We start from the raw sequence: 16,562 nt of genomic DNA, 5'->3' as shown, positions 1-16,562 counted from the left end.
CCGAATTGGACTCCCCTTTGTTCAGCGTTACAGCTTGGAAAAGGAAAAAAATAAGTAAATGGACAGCGAACAAATGGACAGCGAACAAATGGACAGCGAACAAATGGACAGCGAACAAATGGACAGCGAACAAATGGACAGCGAACAAATGGACAGCGAACAAATGGACTGTTAACGAATGGAAGAGTGAACAAAAGGATACGTAAGGACCCCCTTGAGGGATCAACTCTACGCACAATTTAACGCCTTCCCACTTGGTGTGCAAACTTGTATGAATTGGTAATTTTCCAGGGGTGGTGCTCCCCACTTAAGAAGCTACGTAGAGCTATTCGCGGCAAACTGCCCGGTGTTGCCAAGCACACAGGAACATGCCACATATGTATAGTATGGTCACACATTCATACGTTCCACCCCGGCCTGGGCAATTGCGGTGTGATCAATCGGGTATACACTGCAACAAAATGTTGAAACGGAAAAGTTCCCTCTGACGGACCAGGGCGGAGCCCATTTTCACGCTCTCTCTGTCGCTCTTTTTTTTTTTTTCTCTCCCTCCACAAATAAGCCATTTTTATGCGTGCTCTGTGAAGGAAACAGACCTTTAAATTCGTCCCTTCGAAGGATAAGTGTAAAAATGTGTCCCCTACCTCGGAGATGCACAATACGTATTACAGGGAGGGGTATATGTGCAATTTTGGCAATCCTCGCATCTTTGTAATTTTCCTCAAAAAAAAAAAAAAAATTCGTCAAGGCTTCTTACACCCCGTGCATTGTCACTGGAGGGAAGAGACTTCAAGCGAAATTACAAAAATGTGACGAAGGAAGTCCATATGAAAATGTTAAGTGCACATGACGAAGGAGGGCATTTTCCTAGGCGTTTTATATCTCAATATTTGTGCTTTTATTTTTTTTCCTCTCCAGGGAAGTGCACGTTTGTTTTTTTCGCCGCTTTGTTTTATTAGCGGGTTTGTTTTATTAGTGGGTTTGTTTTATTTGCGGGTTTGTTTTTTTAGCGAGTTTGTTTTTTTAGCGAGTTTGTTTTTTTAGCCAGTTTAAGTTGGTTGCCCCCATTTGAAAGGAACAGAAAGGAAGACGTCTGGGAGCTTATTTGGCTGCACACGAGGAGCAGTCATAGTGTGGTGCCCCCTCGGATGACCAAACCGATGAAGGCGCACAAGGTGAAAAAGGCGGGCGATGGCGGCAAGGCGAAGGGCAACACCGGAGAGGGAGGCTCCACTTTGGTGAATCTGAAAATAAGGAACGAAAACATCCACGTAAAGAATATCGTACGAACAATACATTACGTGTATAACAATAGGTACGATAGCGACACGGGATTCTCCTACATAAAAGACATCCTTAAAAACATCATTAAGGGGAATGTATACGATGTGAAGCACAAGCGGTATGTAAACGAATATTGCATTTATGAGCTCTGCGCGAGGATAGTACTAAACATGGTGAGGAGCAATGCTAAGGATGAAAATTTTAACAAGATGATGGAGTTCCTGTTTGACATCCTCTACTACTGCGATGTGCTGCTCAGTGAGAGGGCCAGTCGCAAGGGGGGAAGAAGCACCGCAGCGAGGGGCTATGTCAGCGGTGGTGCCAGTGGTGCTATTAGCGGCAACGACAACGGCGCTTCCAGCGGTGGGAAGGACACAATCCAGGAGTATGAACTTATCGCCAAGTTCTGGAACCGACTCCTAGACAACATATTCATCAAGGACAGGAAGCAGAGAATCAACTTATGTAGAGTGATGAAAGCGCTGGTGAAGAAGGCGTGCGCTTTGCAGATAGATGTATCAAACAAATTGTGCAAAAAACATGTGAACATTTTTTTATCCCTTCTGAATGATAAGGACCATAATATTCGGATTCTGTGTCTAACCATTTTAGAACCCTTTCAGGATTTCAATACGACAGCTAGCTACCTCCGATGTCTTGATGATTCTCATAATGCAGTCCGAATACACGCCATTAAAAATATAGCCATCTACCCAGATGACACAAACGGGGGGATCAACAGCAGGAATAACTACGACCACTTGATTGTCCTGAAAAATTTTCTTGTCAGAATAAATGATACCAATCCGAATGTTAGAATAAGTGTGTATGAGAAGTTAAAAAACCATTATTTTTTCATCCCATCGGACATGAAATTTGAGTTGCTATTATCTGGACTTAACGATAAGGATAACTCTGTGCGGCAGAGTTGTTACAGCATGATTATCCACTGGGTCCAGCACTTCGATGACAAGATAGAGAATCTGCTTCTCCACTTAATCAACAGCGACATTGATAATGACCTAATTGTGGAGCAAATATGCAAAATTCACCTGAACAGTATTAGAAATGGTGTAATCAGAAGTGGCAGCATCGAATTCGACGACATGAAGAAGAGATCATCATCCGTTGCTGCATTTCCAGCGGAACGACAAAGCAATGAAAGTAGGAAGGAACTGGGAAGCGAAGACAACCCACGTAAGGGCCACAATAATGACGATACTTCTCACAATAGTGATAGGAATAGCCCCTATGGAGAGGCCTGGTATACCCACTGCATAAACAACCTGTTCTTGCTAAACGCGGCGGAGCTATACATGCTTCGAATCTACGTTCAGCACTTTTGCGACGAACAAGAGAAGGAAAAAATCGATGCACTGAAGGTGATAAATGCCGTGTACTACTACATGCATCTGAGCCGCTTCAATGAGAAGGTTTACTATAACAGAAAGAACTATATTAACTGCATCGAAAATAATGAGAGTGATCAGGCGGATAATCTCCACCTGTTCTGCACGTGTGGGAAGGGTAAGACGGATATAAAGGCACTGGAGGAGGAAAGGAAAAGGCAGTTCATGGAGAGCTCCATTTTCGACGACGAGTTCTGTGATAAGTGCATGTATTACCGTGCTGTGTGTAGTAGCCCAGATGGCGTGAATAGTGATCCGGATGACACTTTGGCCAATCGCACAGAGAGCGAAGGGGCAACCGGCCCCGGCGAGCACGTCCTCATCAATGAAGACAACATCAACGAGAATTATAACTACATATGCAACATGAAGAACCTGCTGCTGATTTGCAGATATTTAGATATCATCGAGACGTACCAAGTGGATAAGATCCTCAAATGCTGCTGCACCGTGTTGTTGCGAGGTCCCCTCCGAGAGGTCATCATCAAATGTATGCTGAACAATACGGGGGTCAATTACTACAAACTGCAGAAGGGACACATCACGTGTGCCTACTGGCTGAGCAGCAGTTATGTATACGCCTGTCTGGAGCTACTCCGACAGATGGTCTATATAAAGAACAAAGACTACGATGCGAATGACGTGGAAATTAGCCTCACCAATCAGATACTGGGCATCATCTCGGAGATTAAGGAGCCGTTCGAAAACCCGGAGAGTGAGAGCCCCTTCACGGTGGACACGGTCAACTTTGCAGAGGAGGAGGAAAAGCAGTGTCAAACGCAGGCGCGGCTGGAAGGTTCCCCTCGAAATGGGGCAGAGGGTTCCCCTAAACTGGCTGCAAAGGGGAACGCCGCAACCCAGCAGGCGGAGAAGAACCCCCTGGCGGCGCTGTTCAACAACATCCTCAACGTGGAAAACGACACCATCTTTGACATCATCAGGAAAAAGAGACTAAGCACGCTGTCGATAGAGCACCTCTTAATCCTCTGCAGGAAGATGCAGCACAAGCTAGACGTCACCGAAGCGAAAATAAAAGATTTAACCGAGATGGATCAGGAGCGGTCTGCTGAAGAAGTGAAGTGGTCTCCTAAACGAGATGACCAGAAGGGGGGTAGCAACCATCCACTCTTCGCATTCCATGACCAGATCAGATTACACACACAGATATTCCTAAAGCAGATAACCATGTTGAGTTTGCTACGACTGGAACTTAAGAGAAGGTGGCTGAGAATCTTGTTCATATTGGAATGCTTCCTATGTAAGAGTAAATCTCATTGTTCATTCGATTCAGCTCTGCGTGAATTCCCAAACGAGTTGTTACTGCCCGCATTGAATTTCTGTTGCTCCATAATGCCAGAGTGGGATGACAAAGAGATAGAGGATCAGTTTTACGACATCATTGTTTCGAAATGTCTGGGCAACTGGTGTATGTTCATAAGTAACGACGACGAATTGAAGAAGCAGATTTATGCCTACAAAACGGCCATAGTAGACACCTGTGAAGTACTGAATAACTGCCTTCTTAGCATTGAAAGCATTCACGCCAAGGTATGTCCCAGTGTGTACCAGAAGGCCAACATCGATTTGATGACTCAAGCCGAAAGGGGCATTAATAAAGTCGGCGCTGCGGGGAATGTAACACAGCAGGGAGGGGCTCCGCAGGATGATGACACGAATCAGCGAAGAGGAGCATACGATGAGGATGCAAATAGCCAATTCCTCTTCTATGAATATAACCCTCCAAATGAGTCCTTATTGAACTACTTTGCGACTAATCAGAATGCTTGGTATGGATATAAGGAGTTGCTGGAAAAATTAGAAATCAATTCTCTGCGGTGCGAAATATACATTTGCGTTTTGGGAGACTTACTCATGACACACCCCAATTTAAACAATGATAAACTGATCATCGATGCGATTGAAAATATTTGGAGCTACCTAAGTGGCACTGTGAACACGAGCAAATACATTCAATCGATCTGCCTGCGAGTATTCTGCAAGCTCCTCTTAACTGAATATCTGGGGAACCACATTTACCGATTGTCCAATGAGGAGATGCACAGAATGGTGAGAAGATCGTCCACTAAATTAAGAGCTCTGTTCGAAATGTGCTTTCTCCTATCTCCCTCTACCTACAATTGCGTCCAAGACTTCAAAAAAATTAGTACATTTAACATAACGAATATAAATGCGCATGATAAGCTGTTTCTCTTCTCTGTGTTCTCTATGTACCCCTCCATGAGTGAGACAAATCTGCTAGTCTTCCATTTTACCTTTGAGGAAGTGCTACTAAAAACCTGCGACGGGGTGTTGAAGCATAAACTAAGAACAATCAACTATACCAACATCCTCACCTTTATTATATTCACCATTCTGCACAAGGCGAATATACACTTCCTCGTCGCGCATTTCCCCAAGTACATAAAATCGATTCTACTCGTCATCATTGAGAAGGGCGTCGCGCTGACTAGCCGTTCCAACATTGTCGAACTGGTATACAAAATTATACAGATTTATCTTTTTCACGACCTGGGCGACGTCCGGGGGAGGGGCACCTCCGCAGCGGCAGTCTCGGCTTCTACCCCCGCCCTCACCGCCGATCAGGGAAGTGCCAACGCGGGCGGGTCGGCCGAACCCAGGGAAGTGAAAAAACGAGGCAGGAAAAAAAAAAACGCACCACCTCCTGAAGAGGCAAACGAGAAAAAAGAAGCAGACCATGGAGAAGACAGCCTAAAGACGCATACCAATTTCGAAATCGAAATGGAACAAGCCGAAAGAGCAGCACAGGAGGAAAAGTCCCAAAAGGGAGACAATAAAAACTACACCATTTTCTTCAAGAGTGCCCTGACCGATGTGAATACCACCATCAAGGATTTAAAGACATTCTATGTCCTCATCAATTTCTGTATGCACTCCAGTGATATTATAAAATCGAAAAATGAAATCAGATTGTGTGAAGCATTGAAGGAATGTCTGCAGAAAAAGATCGACGAGGTCAGGACCTACTTCGTACAAAGGAACCTTGTTGTTGGTGCTCCAGCCGAGGTAGAAGCCCCACCCATGGGGAATACAAATACCCTTTTAAATGTCGCCACAATGGACGCCCTAAAGGAAGAAGCCATTTACGAGGAAATCATCAATGAGTATGTTAACTACATAGGAACGCTGCGGCAGAGGAAGTTTTCCTACCCAGTCATTCCCAGGGGGGTGGAAGGCTGCAATGAGGACGAGATGTCCGCAGAAGAAATCATGGAACAGATTGGCCATCGCGCCAACGGGGACCGCTCAACCGAATGCATCTCTGATCATGTGCGCATGGGCGATGATCCGTGTAGTGAGGTACCAAATGGAAGCTATGCACAGCTATTCGAGAAAGCGACCAACTTTGCGCTTAAGGTGAAATACCCGCCCGGTGAGCCTGCCCTCGAACACAAAGAAACGCAGGATGAATTCATCGATGCAAATGAAGGGGCGTCATCCTCCATCAAAAACAGCTGCGAGACCATCGATGAGGCTAACAAGTTTAGCTCCCCCCCTGATGAGATTCTAGTCCCAGATGTGATCAGTGTGCCCAAGCTTGCCGCCGCCCGGAGCGACGAAACGATTTTCCCCCACGAGAGGGATGGCTCCACTTGCATAGGCTACAACGGGGGGGAGGAAGCAGTGGAGGAGGCAGCCGTGGAGAAGACATCCGTGGAGGAGGCAGCCGTGGAGAAGACATCCGTGGAGAAGACATCCGTGGAGAAGGCAGCCGTGGAGAAGACATCCGTGGAAAAGGAAACCGCCGAAGAAACTCCCCTTAGGGAAGACCCCCACAACAGCAGCAGCATAAAGCGAGATAAACGAAACTCCCCGCGCAAGCTAACCGAACTGAACATAAGTTCCAGCGAAGAAAGCGCCGCGGACGAGGACCACGCCTCAAGCATGAACGACTTCGAGAGCGTGCGGGATGCCGCCGATTCTAACGACCACAGCAGTGAAAGCAGCGGAAGCAGCACGCACAGCAACGACTCCACCGCCATGGCGTTTAAGCGATTAAATAAGTTGAAGCGCACCAGTTACTCGAACGTCGTTTCGAAGTGATCACCGTTGTTTTGAAGTGACCCCCGTGGTTTAGGGGGCACCTTGTTGTTTGTACCCCCTCCCGCTTGGCTTCACCAACCATCCGTTCCCTCGTCATTTTGTTAATATGCTAAAGTGGCAACTCGTCAATTGTAAATCGTCAGTCGTGAATTGCCAATCGCCAGTCGCCAACTGGCTAGGTTGCCACTCCCTACATTCACCCTTTAACTCTTTAATCGCTTCCCCGTTATACATTTTCCCCCTTTCACTTTTCACTTTCCCCTTTTGCCGCCTTGACGGACTCCGTGCAGAAGGGGAACACCAGGCAAGGGAAGTTTTGCTGAAGAGAAAGAAACACCCCCCCGCAGGGTAGTGGCACAGAGCACTGACACAAAGCAATTCCGCACACCCATTTGCGTTAACCACGTTGGGGATTCAAATCGTAACAACGTAAAAAAGAATCACAAAAAAAAAATAATAAAGACGGAAAGGTGCAGAAGTGGGTACTTCGAAGCGGATGGCACTCGTCCAACCCGAACCCCTCTCAAAGTCAACCCTCCACTGATTTCATAATTTGATCGACAACCTGCACAATGGTGGGGTCGTTAATATAATTGGAGAGATAACCAATTTTATCCTTCGATGTAGTAAAATGCTTGAAAACGGAACGGACATAATTATTTTTAAGTAGCATCCTCAAGGTGATGTCTTCCTTTAGCTTTACTTTTTGGTCTTCTGTCAGGAAGTCGTCTTCGGAGTCTTCATCATCCTCCGTAGCGTTATCAGCCCTTTCTTCCACATCGCTCTTTCTATGCTTACTGTTTTGACTCTCTACACTCCTAAGTGCATTTAATTTCCTGACTTTATTCCTTTGTTCCTCCAAACAGGCCTTTCTGTCGTGCTTCTGAAAACAGGGGACAGAGCAGTAGCCTTCGCGACAACACACAAATTTGTACTTCACTACTCCATGTTGGAGACATACAACGCAGGTGTCTTGTCCTTTCTGTTTCTTCTCGCTGGGAGGGGTATCACCGTGAGGGGCAGGAGCGTGAGGGCCGCTACCATGGGGTTTTCTCTTCTTCCAGCCCTCCCTTCTATTTACATAGTTAGGTTTTCTGGGCGCATGGGGATTTATATCTCCACCTATGTCTTTCTCCAGGGGAGGGTCACATTGACCGTCCTCATTTTTGTCTCTCCTGATTTTATCCTCCTCATTTGTGGACTTCAAATTGGGCAATGTTGGGGAATTCCCATCCTTCACGTTGGAGTCGATTTGCTCCCTCTCCATGGTTGTCTCTCCACACGGTTCCGGTTCGAATGGTTTCAACGCTGGATGCCCGTATTTATGTAACCAGCAAAATGAAACACAACATGCATTTTTCTCTTGAATTTTTCACCATATGCGCATGTAAAAATACATCCTAGAGGAGGGGACAAGAGGAGTCGTTAACACAATTATTTGGCAGCTCCGCAGTTCCGTTCTTCTTCACGGGTTGCTTTGCCTTTTATATTTTTTTTACTCACCACCTGTTTGCAAAAATAAAAAAGAATTTTCCCATTTGTTGCTCTTCTTCCAGCAAAATAAACCACGACAATACCTACAGCCTCGCCGCAAACTCCACTATCACAGAAACGCAGCCCGTTTCGAAGGCTTCGAATTCAGGACCAAAAATAATTCATTAAAAATGGGCCATACTTCAAAGGGAATAAATTCAGTCGAAAAAGAGAAGGGGAAAAAAAAACATTACTCACTTATTTTACGCTTTCCTGTTGCATATTATATTAATATCCTTTTCTGCTAGAAACGGGGGATTTTTCTTTTTTTTTAATTCAGAATTGATTGGTGCCTATTCGACGCCACCCAGTAGATAAGAACGACCGGTATGGACATGGAGCCGCAACGCATAAGAACCCGTTATTGCTTTATGGTGTATACCCTAGTAAACATTACGGTGTTTTTTTAATTTTTTCCTTTTTTGCTCTTTCAACATTAAGCGGTTGCGCATGGGATGAAAGAGGAAAGGTGACGTTGGAAAAAAAGAAAAAAAAAAAATATAAACATAACATAATATAACGTAACGAAGTGAAACAAAATTAAATAATGCCCACTGTACAGGTTGCCAAAAGACTGGCGGACACGAGGCTAGGCTGCCGACAGGTAGCCAGATAATACATATGTATCGTACGCGCCTACGAAAGGGGCGCATAGGAGATGGCCTCTCCTCCGCGTACCGAACCCTCAGTGGATCGGCATGGTCGCATTTTGCGGGTAGACGGCATAAAACGCGCCAACACTAGCGGTTCGTGAGGAGCTATCTGCACAGTTATGCCTTATGCGTCTCCTTGTACCCACGTACATGATTTGTTGACTTTCCTACAGAGGCAATCCAGTGTATGCGGCCCATTCCCCCGTAGGCACCTTTAATTTTTTGTAAACACGTCATTGGGATTTGTAGCATTTGTAGGATTTGTAAGAAGTGCCCACTGGCCTCCTTAGGAAACGACTAAATAACAGCATTATGTATATTGACCCCCATCAGTCGCTGCCCTTGCTGAATAGACTTACAACCGTAGGGATGGTCCTAATGACAAAGACGATCCCGGCGAGCACTCGGACCTTGTACTTCAGCTCATTCAAGAGGATATCCTTGGGGGATTCCTCGTTCTCATTCAGCAAAAACATTTCTTGAAACGGGGGGCGGCGAACACAAAGTGGCGTCTATGCCGGGGGATCACGCGGATTTTTTCCTTGTCCGTTCGGCGATGTTTGTTTTTTCTTATTTTCTTCCTTTCCGATTCCTTTCTACTTCCTCTCTTTCCTTCCGTTTTCCTTCCCTTTCAAGGTACCCCGGAAATCCTCTTGGCGCGCGGGGGTGGGTTTGGCGAAGAGCGTTTTCCTCCTTACGTTTATGTTTTTTATCCCTGGAGTAGTTCGTTTTGGTAAAATGCGTTCGCGCAGCTACAGGAATACACAAATTTAAGTGACACGTTGGATGCCTTTTTGGCCAACCGCTTTTACTAATTTTGTAAATATTACAAGGGAAATAGTGGCCCCTCTTTTTTTTTTAATGAACTCGAAGGTACCGAAATTTTTCGAGCTGCAGGGAAATAACTTAAAGAATGTGCAGTCACGCCGTGTTACTTGCATGTTCAGCTGGTGAGCTTCTGCGAGAAATTTCCCCCCCAAATGACCAATTTTTGCACCTACACGACATACCAAAGTATCACTTTTATGTAAAGTATGTTTACATTCAGCTTTAAAATGATACAAGTGTTGTTTTTCTTCTTTTTTTCCTAATTTGTTGAAGGGGAAAAGAGTAAATTTCCCTCTCTTTATTTTGCCCTTTTTCTTTAAATGGCTATACAAGATGACAACCCGGTGGCTAGCTTTTTTTTTTTTTTTCTAATCTTTGATGGGGTAATTTAAAAAGGAATGACAACTTTAACCGTCCCAAGTGGAGAGGGCATTTTTGGTGAGGTGCGCCCAACATAGTGACCTGGCGTATACGCACGCATGTACAATTTTTTAACTACACAGAAGTTGCGCAGTCAAGTTCGCTGACGATGCATATTCAATGTTGCAAAACGGGACGACATTACAGTGGGAACGAAGTGGCTATGAGGACGTGGCGGGGGTGAAAGACACAATTACGAAACTGCCAACGCACAAAGTGGGTCACTCTCTCGCCTTTTTTTCGCATCGTCCATGCTGCTTTATCCGCTGCACTTATTTCGTCTGTTACTGGTGATTTTTTTCCTGAAAGAGACAAAAATGTAACTCATTTTGGGGTGTGGAAAAAGGGAACCCCCCCCGACATAATGAATTTTTCCGTCATCCCCATTTTGCATAAGCGTGTTTTGGTGAGGAACTTCTCCCCTTATTTTGTAGCCATGGGAGAGGTGACGTGTATCGTACCTCGGCGTTGTTTGGGCACATAGGCTCTTCGCACATATGTCAACAAAGGGTGATGGTTCGTTTACAGATGAGTAAGTTAGCGCATGCCTTGTACGTATCACGCGTGTACGTAAAGAAGTGCCACTTCGAACGGGTGACCATTATGAATAAGTGCATTGAGAGACAGACAAGCATATGTCCGCCATCTTATTGGCGGCGTAATCTCTTATATGTACAACACATGTCGTCTAAGGTTTCCCTTGTACAGTGTTTTTTTTTTTCTCTCCTGTCTCTATGTTTTGCAATGGCTAATCATCTTTCGAAGCATGAAAGAGAAGAGGCGAACAGGGTATACATATGTGTGGGGGGAGTAGCAGCGTGGGTCCCTTTTTTTTCATTTTTTTGTCTTTTTCTTTAAAAGGCAGAGCCAATTTAGAATAGTGGCACTCCAAGTGGGAGGCTACTACGCGGCATATATATCTATATGCGTATATATACGACTTCTTTCCGTGGAGTTAGACTCGAAAGATCCGATCTGACCGCGCCGCTTTCGTATTGTCCCCTCCGACCGCCCCTTATGATTAGCGTGAGAGGATCATCGAGGGGAAGCATAGACCAGCTTGGCATTTGCAACATTTCCTATTTTTCTATGAGTTTTTTTAAAAAATTGAGGAAATTGGGAATTTCATATTTTTGCTACTATTTGTACAATTGGACGGTCGCTAAAAAGCGAGCCAAAAGGCACAAAAGGATAAGCAGAAAAAAAAGAAAAAATGGATACCAGAAAATAAAATTGGGACATTCCATTTAGTTCCTCATTTGTCCAATTTTGTTTCTTTTTTTTTTTGAAGCAAAAATGGACAATTTTGTCGTCTAGAGGAACCATGGGTTTACACGAATGGGGGGGAAACTTGTTCATCCGTTTTTCGTTTCCTAGGAATGCGCGTAATTTTATTATGTGGGAGGAAAGGCAGTACGGATGTAGAATATTTTATATGCGCGGAACAAGACGAGGGGAAAAAACAGGCGAAAAAGGCGGAATAAAATAGCAGGCAGAAGAGATAATCAAAAAAAGGGAGGCAAAAAAGGTAGCCACCAAAACATACAACCGAGTTAAAAAGACAGGACGGAAAAAAGCATGCACCTAGACGGCAAATATATTTATTACTCATATGCAAAAGGATTTTTTCGGCACTTATCCAATGTATAACTGCGGAGTTCCCATGCGCGAAGTGGTGCGGCGCAGAATATTCCCACTGCAGGGGGGGGGAAATAAAAGAAAGAAAAGGACGCAAAATGGCAAACCTTCCGGGGGACAAGAACAGCGAAGAGCAAAGCGGGAAAAGAAAAGAAAACAAAAAGGCACTAAGCAGTAAAGCAACGAATCAGGGACAGAAACCAGCAAAAGGAGAAAAGTTTGAACCAGGAGAAAGAAAAGCAGAAGACAAGTTTCACGAAAATTTCAACAGTTTTTCACGAAATATTGATATTCGCATATTTAAAAGTTGTTATCTATGTAGACTGTAACGAATACTGTATTTATTTTTTTATTTGCAAATTTTTAAGTGCGCTGTTCCCCAAATTTTTAATTAACCGACCTTTTTTTTTTTTTTTTTTACCGCTGTAGAAAAATGCCTTTGCTTTGAAGGAAAAAGGAGAGAATTATTTATCTATGTGAATATATTCCACATAGAAAAAAATATGTCATGCTTAATTAGCACCTTTTTCCGGTAAAATAGAGGTAAAGTTGCGGTAAATTTGTGGCAATTGGTGGTAAAATTCTCTTACTCTTCATATATACTACTTAATGTCACATTTTATAAAATTTCCCTTTTGGTTTTTTTTTTTTTTGAGAATAAGAAGAAAATAGAGCACTCAATTTTTTCTTTAAAAAGTGATTATTTTTTTTTTCTTTTAAAGTCATTTTATTTTTTTTTCTGATTTTTTCTTTCTGTTTATTTTATTCGTTTTTTTTTCTTTTTGTTCTTTTACTTGCCTTCTTGCTTTTCTTCCTTTTTTGCCTTATATATATACTTATTAAGATATATTTAATGGATATACGGTATTTATTAATTTTATATATTGTAAAATTTTAATTAAATTGAAACAATTGTTTTTTTTAAATTATTAAAAAGAAAAAATCGATTTGGTGAGATTGCCTGAGAAGAGAAAAAACAAAACAAAACGTAAATTTTGTAACCCGCAACTTCATTGCGTATGAGCTTTTCATTAAAAAGTTTGTCAATAAAGGTCTCATTAACCTTTTTGGTAAGTCTGTTACGAAGACGTTGTGGATTAGTTTTTTCTTTAAGAATCGTTCGATCGTTTTGCCTTATTTCACAAAAAAATTTCCTTCTCTTCCACTCTTCGTTACTTTTTCACTTGTTCGTAGATTCATTTGCTGGTTTATTTTCTTTTATTTTTCACCCTGGTGGTAGTAACTGTTTGGCGCGCCACCCAAAGGGGCAGCATAAGTAGAAGCCGTTCGTAGCCAACCAGCCGCGCGCGTGTACATATTATACATATGTACCTTTCTATATATATTTATTTATTTGTACAATTATTTTCATCCATATGTACGCGCGTGCAACCTATGTAATGTACATAATTGGCACAAGTACGCAATACGTACCGGCCATGTGTACAAATATATACGCTCCCGCCACATGCGCCAGCTGATTGCCTCCACCCAGCCGCAGGAAGGAAGCGTTTGGTTTGATTCCTTAATCGCTTTCGCGCAGAATCAGAGGAGCAGCCCGCACTATATATACGTTATGTATACATTTTACATTACATATGATATATATATACATATATATAATATATATGGAAGAGTAAATTTACCCTGCTTCGCCTCGTGTTTTACCCCGCCCGTTATGTAAGTAACTCTTTTGCGAGTACTTATTGGCAGCAGTTTTGTGATTAGTTCTACTTGCCCTGATTCGTTCCGTCTTTTGTTTTTCTCGCGTTCGTTTTCTTGGCGCATTTGCCATACCGCACTTGAATAAGCCCATTTATTTCCCCGCGTTTGTGTTTCACACGTTTTGCTTTATCCCCTTTGATTTCCTCCCACATTCGTTTGCTCGTTCTTTGCAACTGAGAGGGCCAAATTTTATGGAGGCGGCAGGCGGCCCGGTGCTTTCCCAAACTTCGAACACCTAGTGACCCCTTGAGATCCCTCGCCTAACCTCCCCGGCGCAACATATATAAGTACATACGTATAATGACATACATATATATAATATATATACACATGTTTGCATGTTTGTGTGCTTATATCCCCCCTTTTGCTATCACGCTGTTCTCCCCTCCGCACGTACACAGTTTGCGCACCCCTTATGCGTGTGTACCCCTACGTGTAGGCAAAACTTGCCCGAGATGCATTAGTCGACATGGCTAGCTAGGCCCCAGCGAGGACTCCATCTGCAGTTGTGCCCCGTTTGTTTGTTAATCAGCCCAATTTCTTTTCCCGTTCTGCCCTCCGTTCAACCTGTCATTTCGCCCTTTTTTGTACCGTTTCTTTATACCTTTTTCTTTTCCACCTGTATGTTCGCGTTTCGCATTGCTGTGTCCAATTTTGCGCCGTTCTTCCGAATTTTTCCGAATTTTTCCGCCCCGTGTATCATTACGGTCCATTACATTGTCGTCCCTTTGTCACACACGAGACGTGATCTCCCTCGAGGCAACAAACCCCTTCGTGCATTCGATATAGTCATATATATCTATGCACTTGCCGAACAAGAACTGAGCATACCTTTTATCACCTGCACGGACACCGGAATATGAATTGATTGCAAAGTGAAACAAAAATTGTTGAACAGCCGAAAAAAGCATGCCATTTTGAGGAGTGAAGATAAATTTCTGATGTAATAAATGACGTAAAAAAAAAAAATAAAGGTAACCTCTAACGATTCACAGCTGTATAGAAGAAGGAAAAACGCACAAAGGAAAGCAAAAAAAAAAAAAACTATCCTCCAATTGATTTATTAATACCATTTATACACACACAACGTACAAGATCATTTTTAACTCCATTTTGATCGTTTTCTTTTCCCACTTTTACTGAGGATTAATTTAAAAAGGAAAAATATACATATGCGTGTATTTGCCAACTTGCAAGCACTCCCGTGACAGACTCACCCCAATTTTAAGACAAAAAGGGAACTTAACTGAAGCGTTTGTAGAACGTTCCAGTAGATTAGCGAAGCGAAGTGTCGCATTGTCGTGTCAGTTCCGCGCGAACTTCGCACCATTCAATATATAATACTCACATCATCACCCTACTTCACCCTACGCCATTTTCGCCAAAATGACTTCCGAAGAAGACATAAACTACAACCAAACGAACTCGAATTCCTCCGAGGACAAGAAAAGCACCGATGAGAAGATCAATACAAATGAGAAGGCGGTAAAGGACGAGGAATCTGAAGCCGAAACCCTCAGAAGATTAATCGCGCCGTTATCCAAAGAACAGCTAATAGACATCCTGGCAACGTCCGCCTTAATCCACCAGGACATACGTGACAAATGCAACGAAGCCGTTGCTTCCTCCCCCTCTACGAGAAGGTTAATGGTCCGTAATATCCCATTCAGTACTCGCGATGAACAATTTTTGAAATACTTCCAGACGTTCGGAGAAATCGAAGATGGAATTATAGTACGAGAAAGGGAAGGCAGATCAAAAGGGTATGGTTTTGTCACCTTTAAATTTGTCGAGTCTGTGCAGAAATGCTTAAAAAGTAGTCATACCTTAGACAATAAAGAGTTGCAAGTAAGATTAGTAGCCGACCCATTTACAGATCATTATCAAAATAAATTATTCGTCCGAAATTTATCCCAAAAAACAAACGTCGCCACGTTGAGAGATATTTTTGAAAAGTATGGGAAATTAGAAGAGTGTGTAATTATACATGACAATGAAGGGAAATCCAAAGGATATGGTTTTTTAACCTTTTCTTCACCAAAAGAAGCATTTAAAGTTATGCAACAACCCGAACGAATTATAGACAACCGAGTTGTTTTTCTACATTTTGCGGTATCACAAAATTATAAGAAATTTCAAAATAATCAAACGTTTATGGAAAAAAACCAAAGCTACATCTACTATCAAAAAAATAATATAAATAACATACATAATATAAATAGTCGTCATAACTATGCCCGAAGACCACCCGTATATCATCATGAAAATGAGGGACCGAATACTTTTAACTACCCTATTTCGTTTGTTCCAAATGTATACACGAATGTCCCCCATGGCTATCAGTTGAATTATCCCTCAAATTTGGATTCTTTTAATGGCTTCTACAGCAATAATACAAGGTATTAATTTTTTTTTTATTTTTCCGCTATTTTTTTTTTTTTTTTTTTTTTTTTTAACTGACTATTCATACATTTTTGACAATATTTGTACATTTCCATTTCAGTTAAGAAAAAAATAGCCAATTTGATCCAATTCGTATTTGAATTTTTTTTTTTTTTGTAATGATATTTGCCTTATATAAATGGCTGTATCGATGTTTATGATGCATATGCATAACTGTGCGCAGTACGCAAGTATATAAAATAGGGCTTTTTTTTTGTTTGCCTGGGTATAAATGTAAATATGCATATAGATATAAATGTAAATATGAATGTAAATATATATATACATGTATGTATATATATATACATACATATGCTTATACATATATATATATGACATATAGTGTTAGCAGAGCCACCCCCTACCTACCTCTCCACGCGTCTGTATGCGTGTTGTGTGTGCCTTATATGCTTATGTACGTGCGCGCGTATATGTATATAGTCTCCACATCCATACATGCATACGTATAATGAATAGCGTTATAAAAAAGAAAGAAAAGTTACTTTCATGCTGCAAACCTTTGTTTGTCGAAATAAAAATGATATGT

The 16,562-nt window shown here is 42.4% G+C and overlaps 4 protein-coding genes across 4 annotated transcripts; 2 read left to right on the top strand and 2 right to left on the bottom strand.

Annotated features, from left to right (window-relative positions):
- Positions 1-1,160: 1,160 nt before the first annotated feature.
- C922_01605 (hypothetical protein) lies at positions 1,161-6,776 on the top strand (the record flags this gene model as incomplete). The annotated part of the gene is made up of 1 exon (XM_008817208.1): positions 1,161-6,776. The coding sequence occupies one exon, from the start codon at positions 1,161-1,163 to the stop codon at positions 6,774-6,776; it is 5,616 nt and encodes a 1,871-aa protein (XP_008815430.1).
- A 529-nt stretch (positions 6,777-7,305) lies between these two features.
- Positions 7,306-8,043, bottom strand: C922_01604 (hypothetical protein; the record flags this gene model as incomplete). Its single annotated transcript, XM_008817207.1, has 1 exon — positions 7,306-8,043. The coding sequence occupies one exon, from the start codon at positions 8,041-8,043 to the stop codon at positions 7,306-7,308; it is 738 nt and encodes a 245-aa protein (XP_008815429.1).
- Positions 8,044-9,291: 1,248 nt separating this feature from the next.
- C922_01603 (hypothetical protein) lies at positions 9,292-10,223 on the bottom strand (the record flags this gene model as incomplete). The annotated part of the gene is made up of 5 exons (XM_008817206.1): positions 9,292-9,440; positions 9,603-9,677; positions 9,840-9,853; positions 9,973-10,049; positions 10,203-10,223. 5 exons carry the CDS (start codon positions 10,221-10,223, stop codon positions 9,292-9,294), a joined length of 336 nt encoding a protein of 111 aa, XP_008815428.1.
- A 4,736-nt stretch (positions 10,224-14,959) lies between these two features.
- On the top strand, positions 14,960-15,979 carry C922_01602 (hypothetical protein; the record flags this gene model as incomplete). Its single annotated transcript, XM_008817205.1, has 1 exon — positions 14,960-15,979. The coding sequence occupies one exon, from the start codon at positions 14,960-14,962 to the stop codon at positions 15,977-15,979; it is 1,020 nt and encodes a 339-aa protein (XP_008815427.1).
- Between the last annotated feature and the right edge of the window lie 583 nt (positions 15,980-16,562).

The sequence above is a fragment of the Plasmodium inui genome (genome assembly GCF_000524495.1).
Source record: "Plasmodium inui San Antonio 1 unplaced genomic scaffold supercont1.5, whole genome shotgun sequence".
Lineage (NCBI taxonomy): Eukaryota > Apicomplexa > Aconoidasida > Haemosporida > Plasmodiidae > Plasmodium > Plasmodium inui.
Note: the sequence above shows the minus strand (reverse complement) of the source record. Positions and strands in the feature narration are given on the sequence as shown.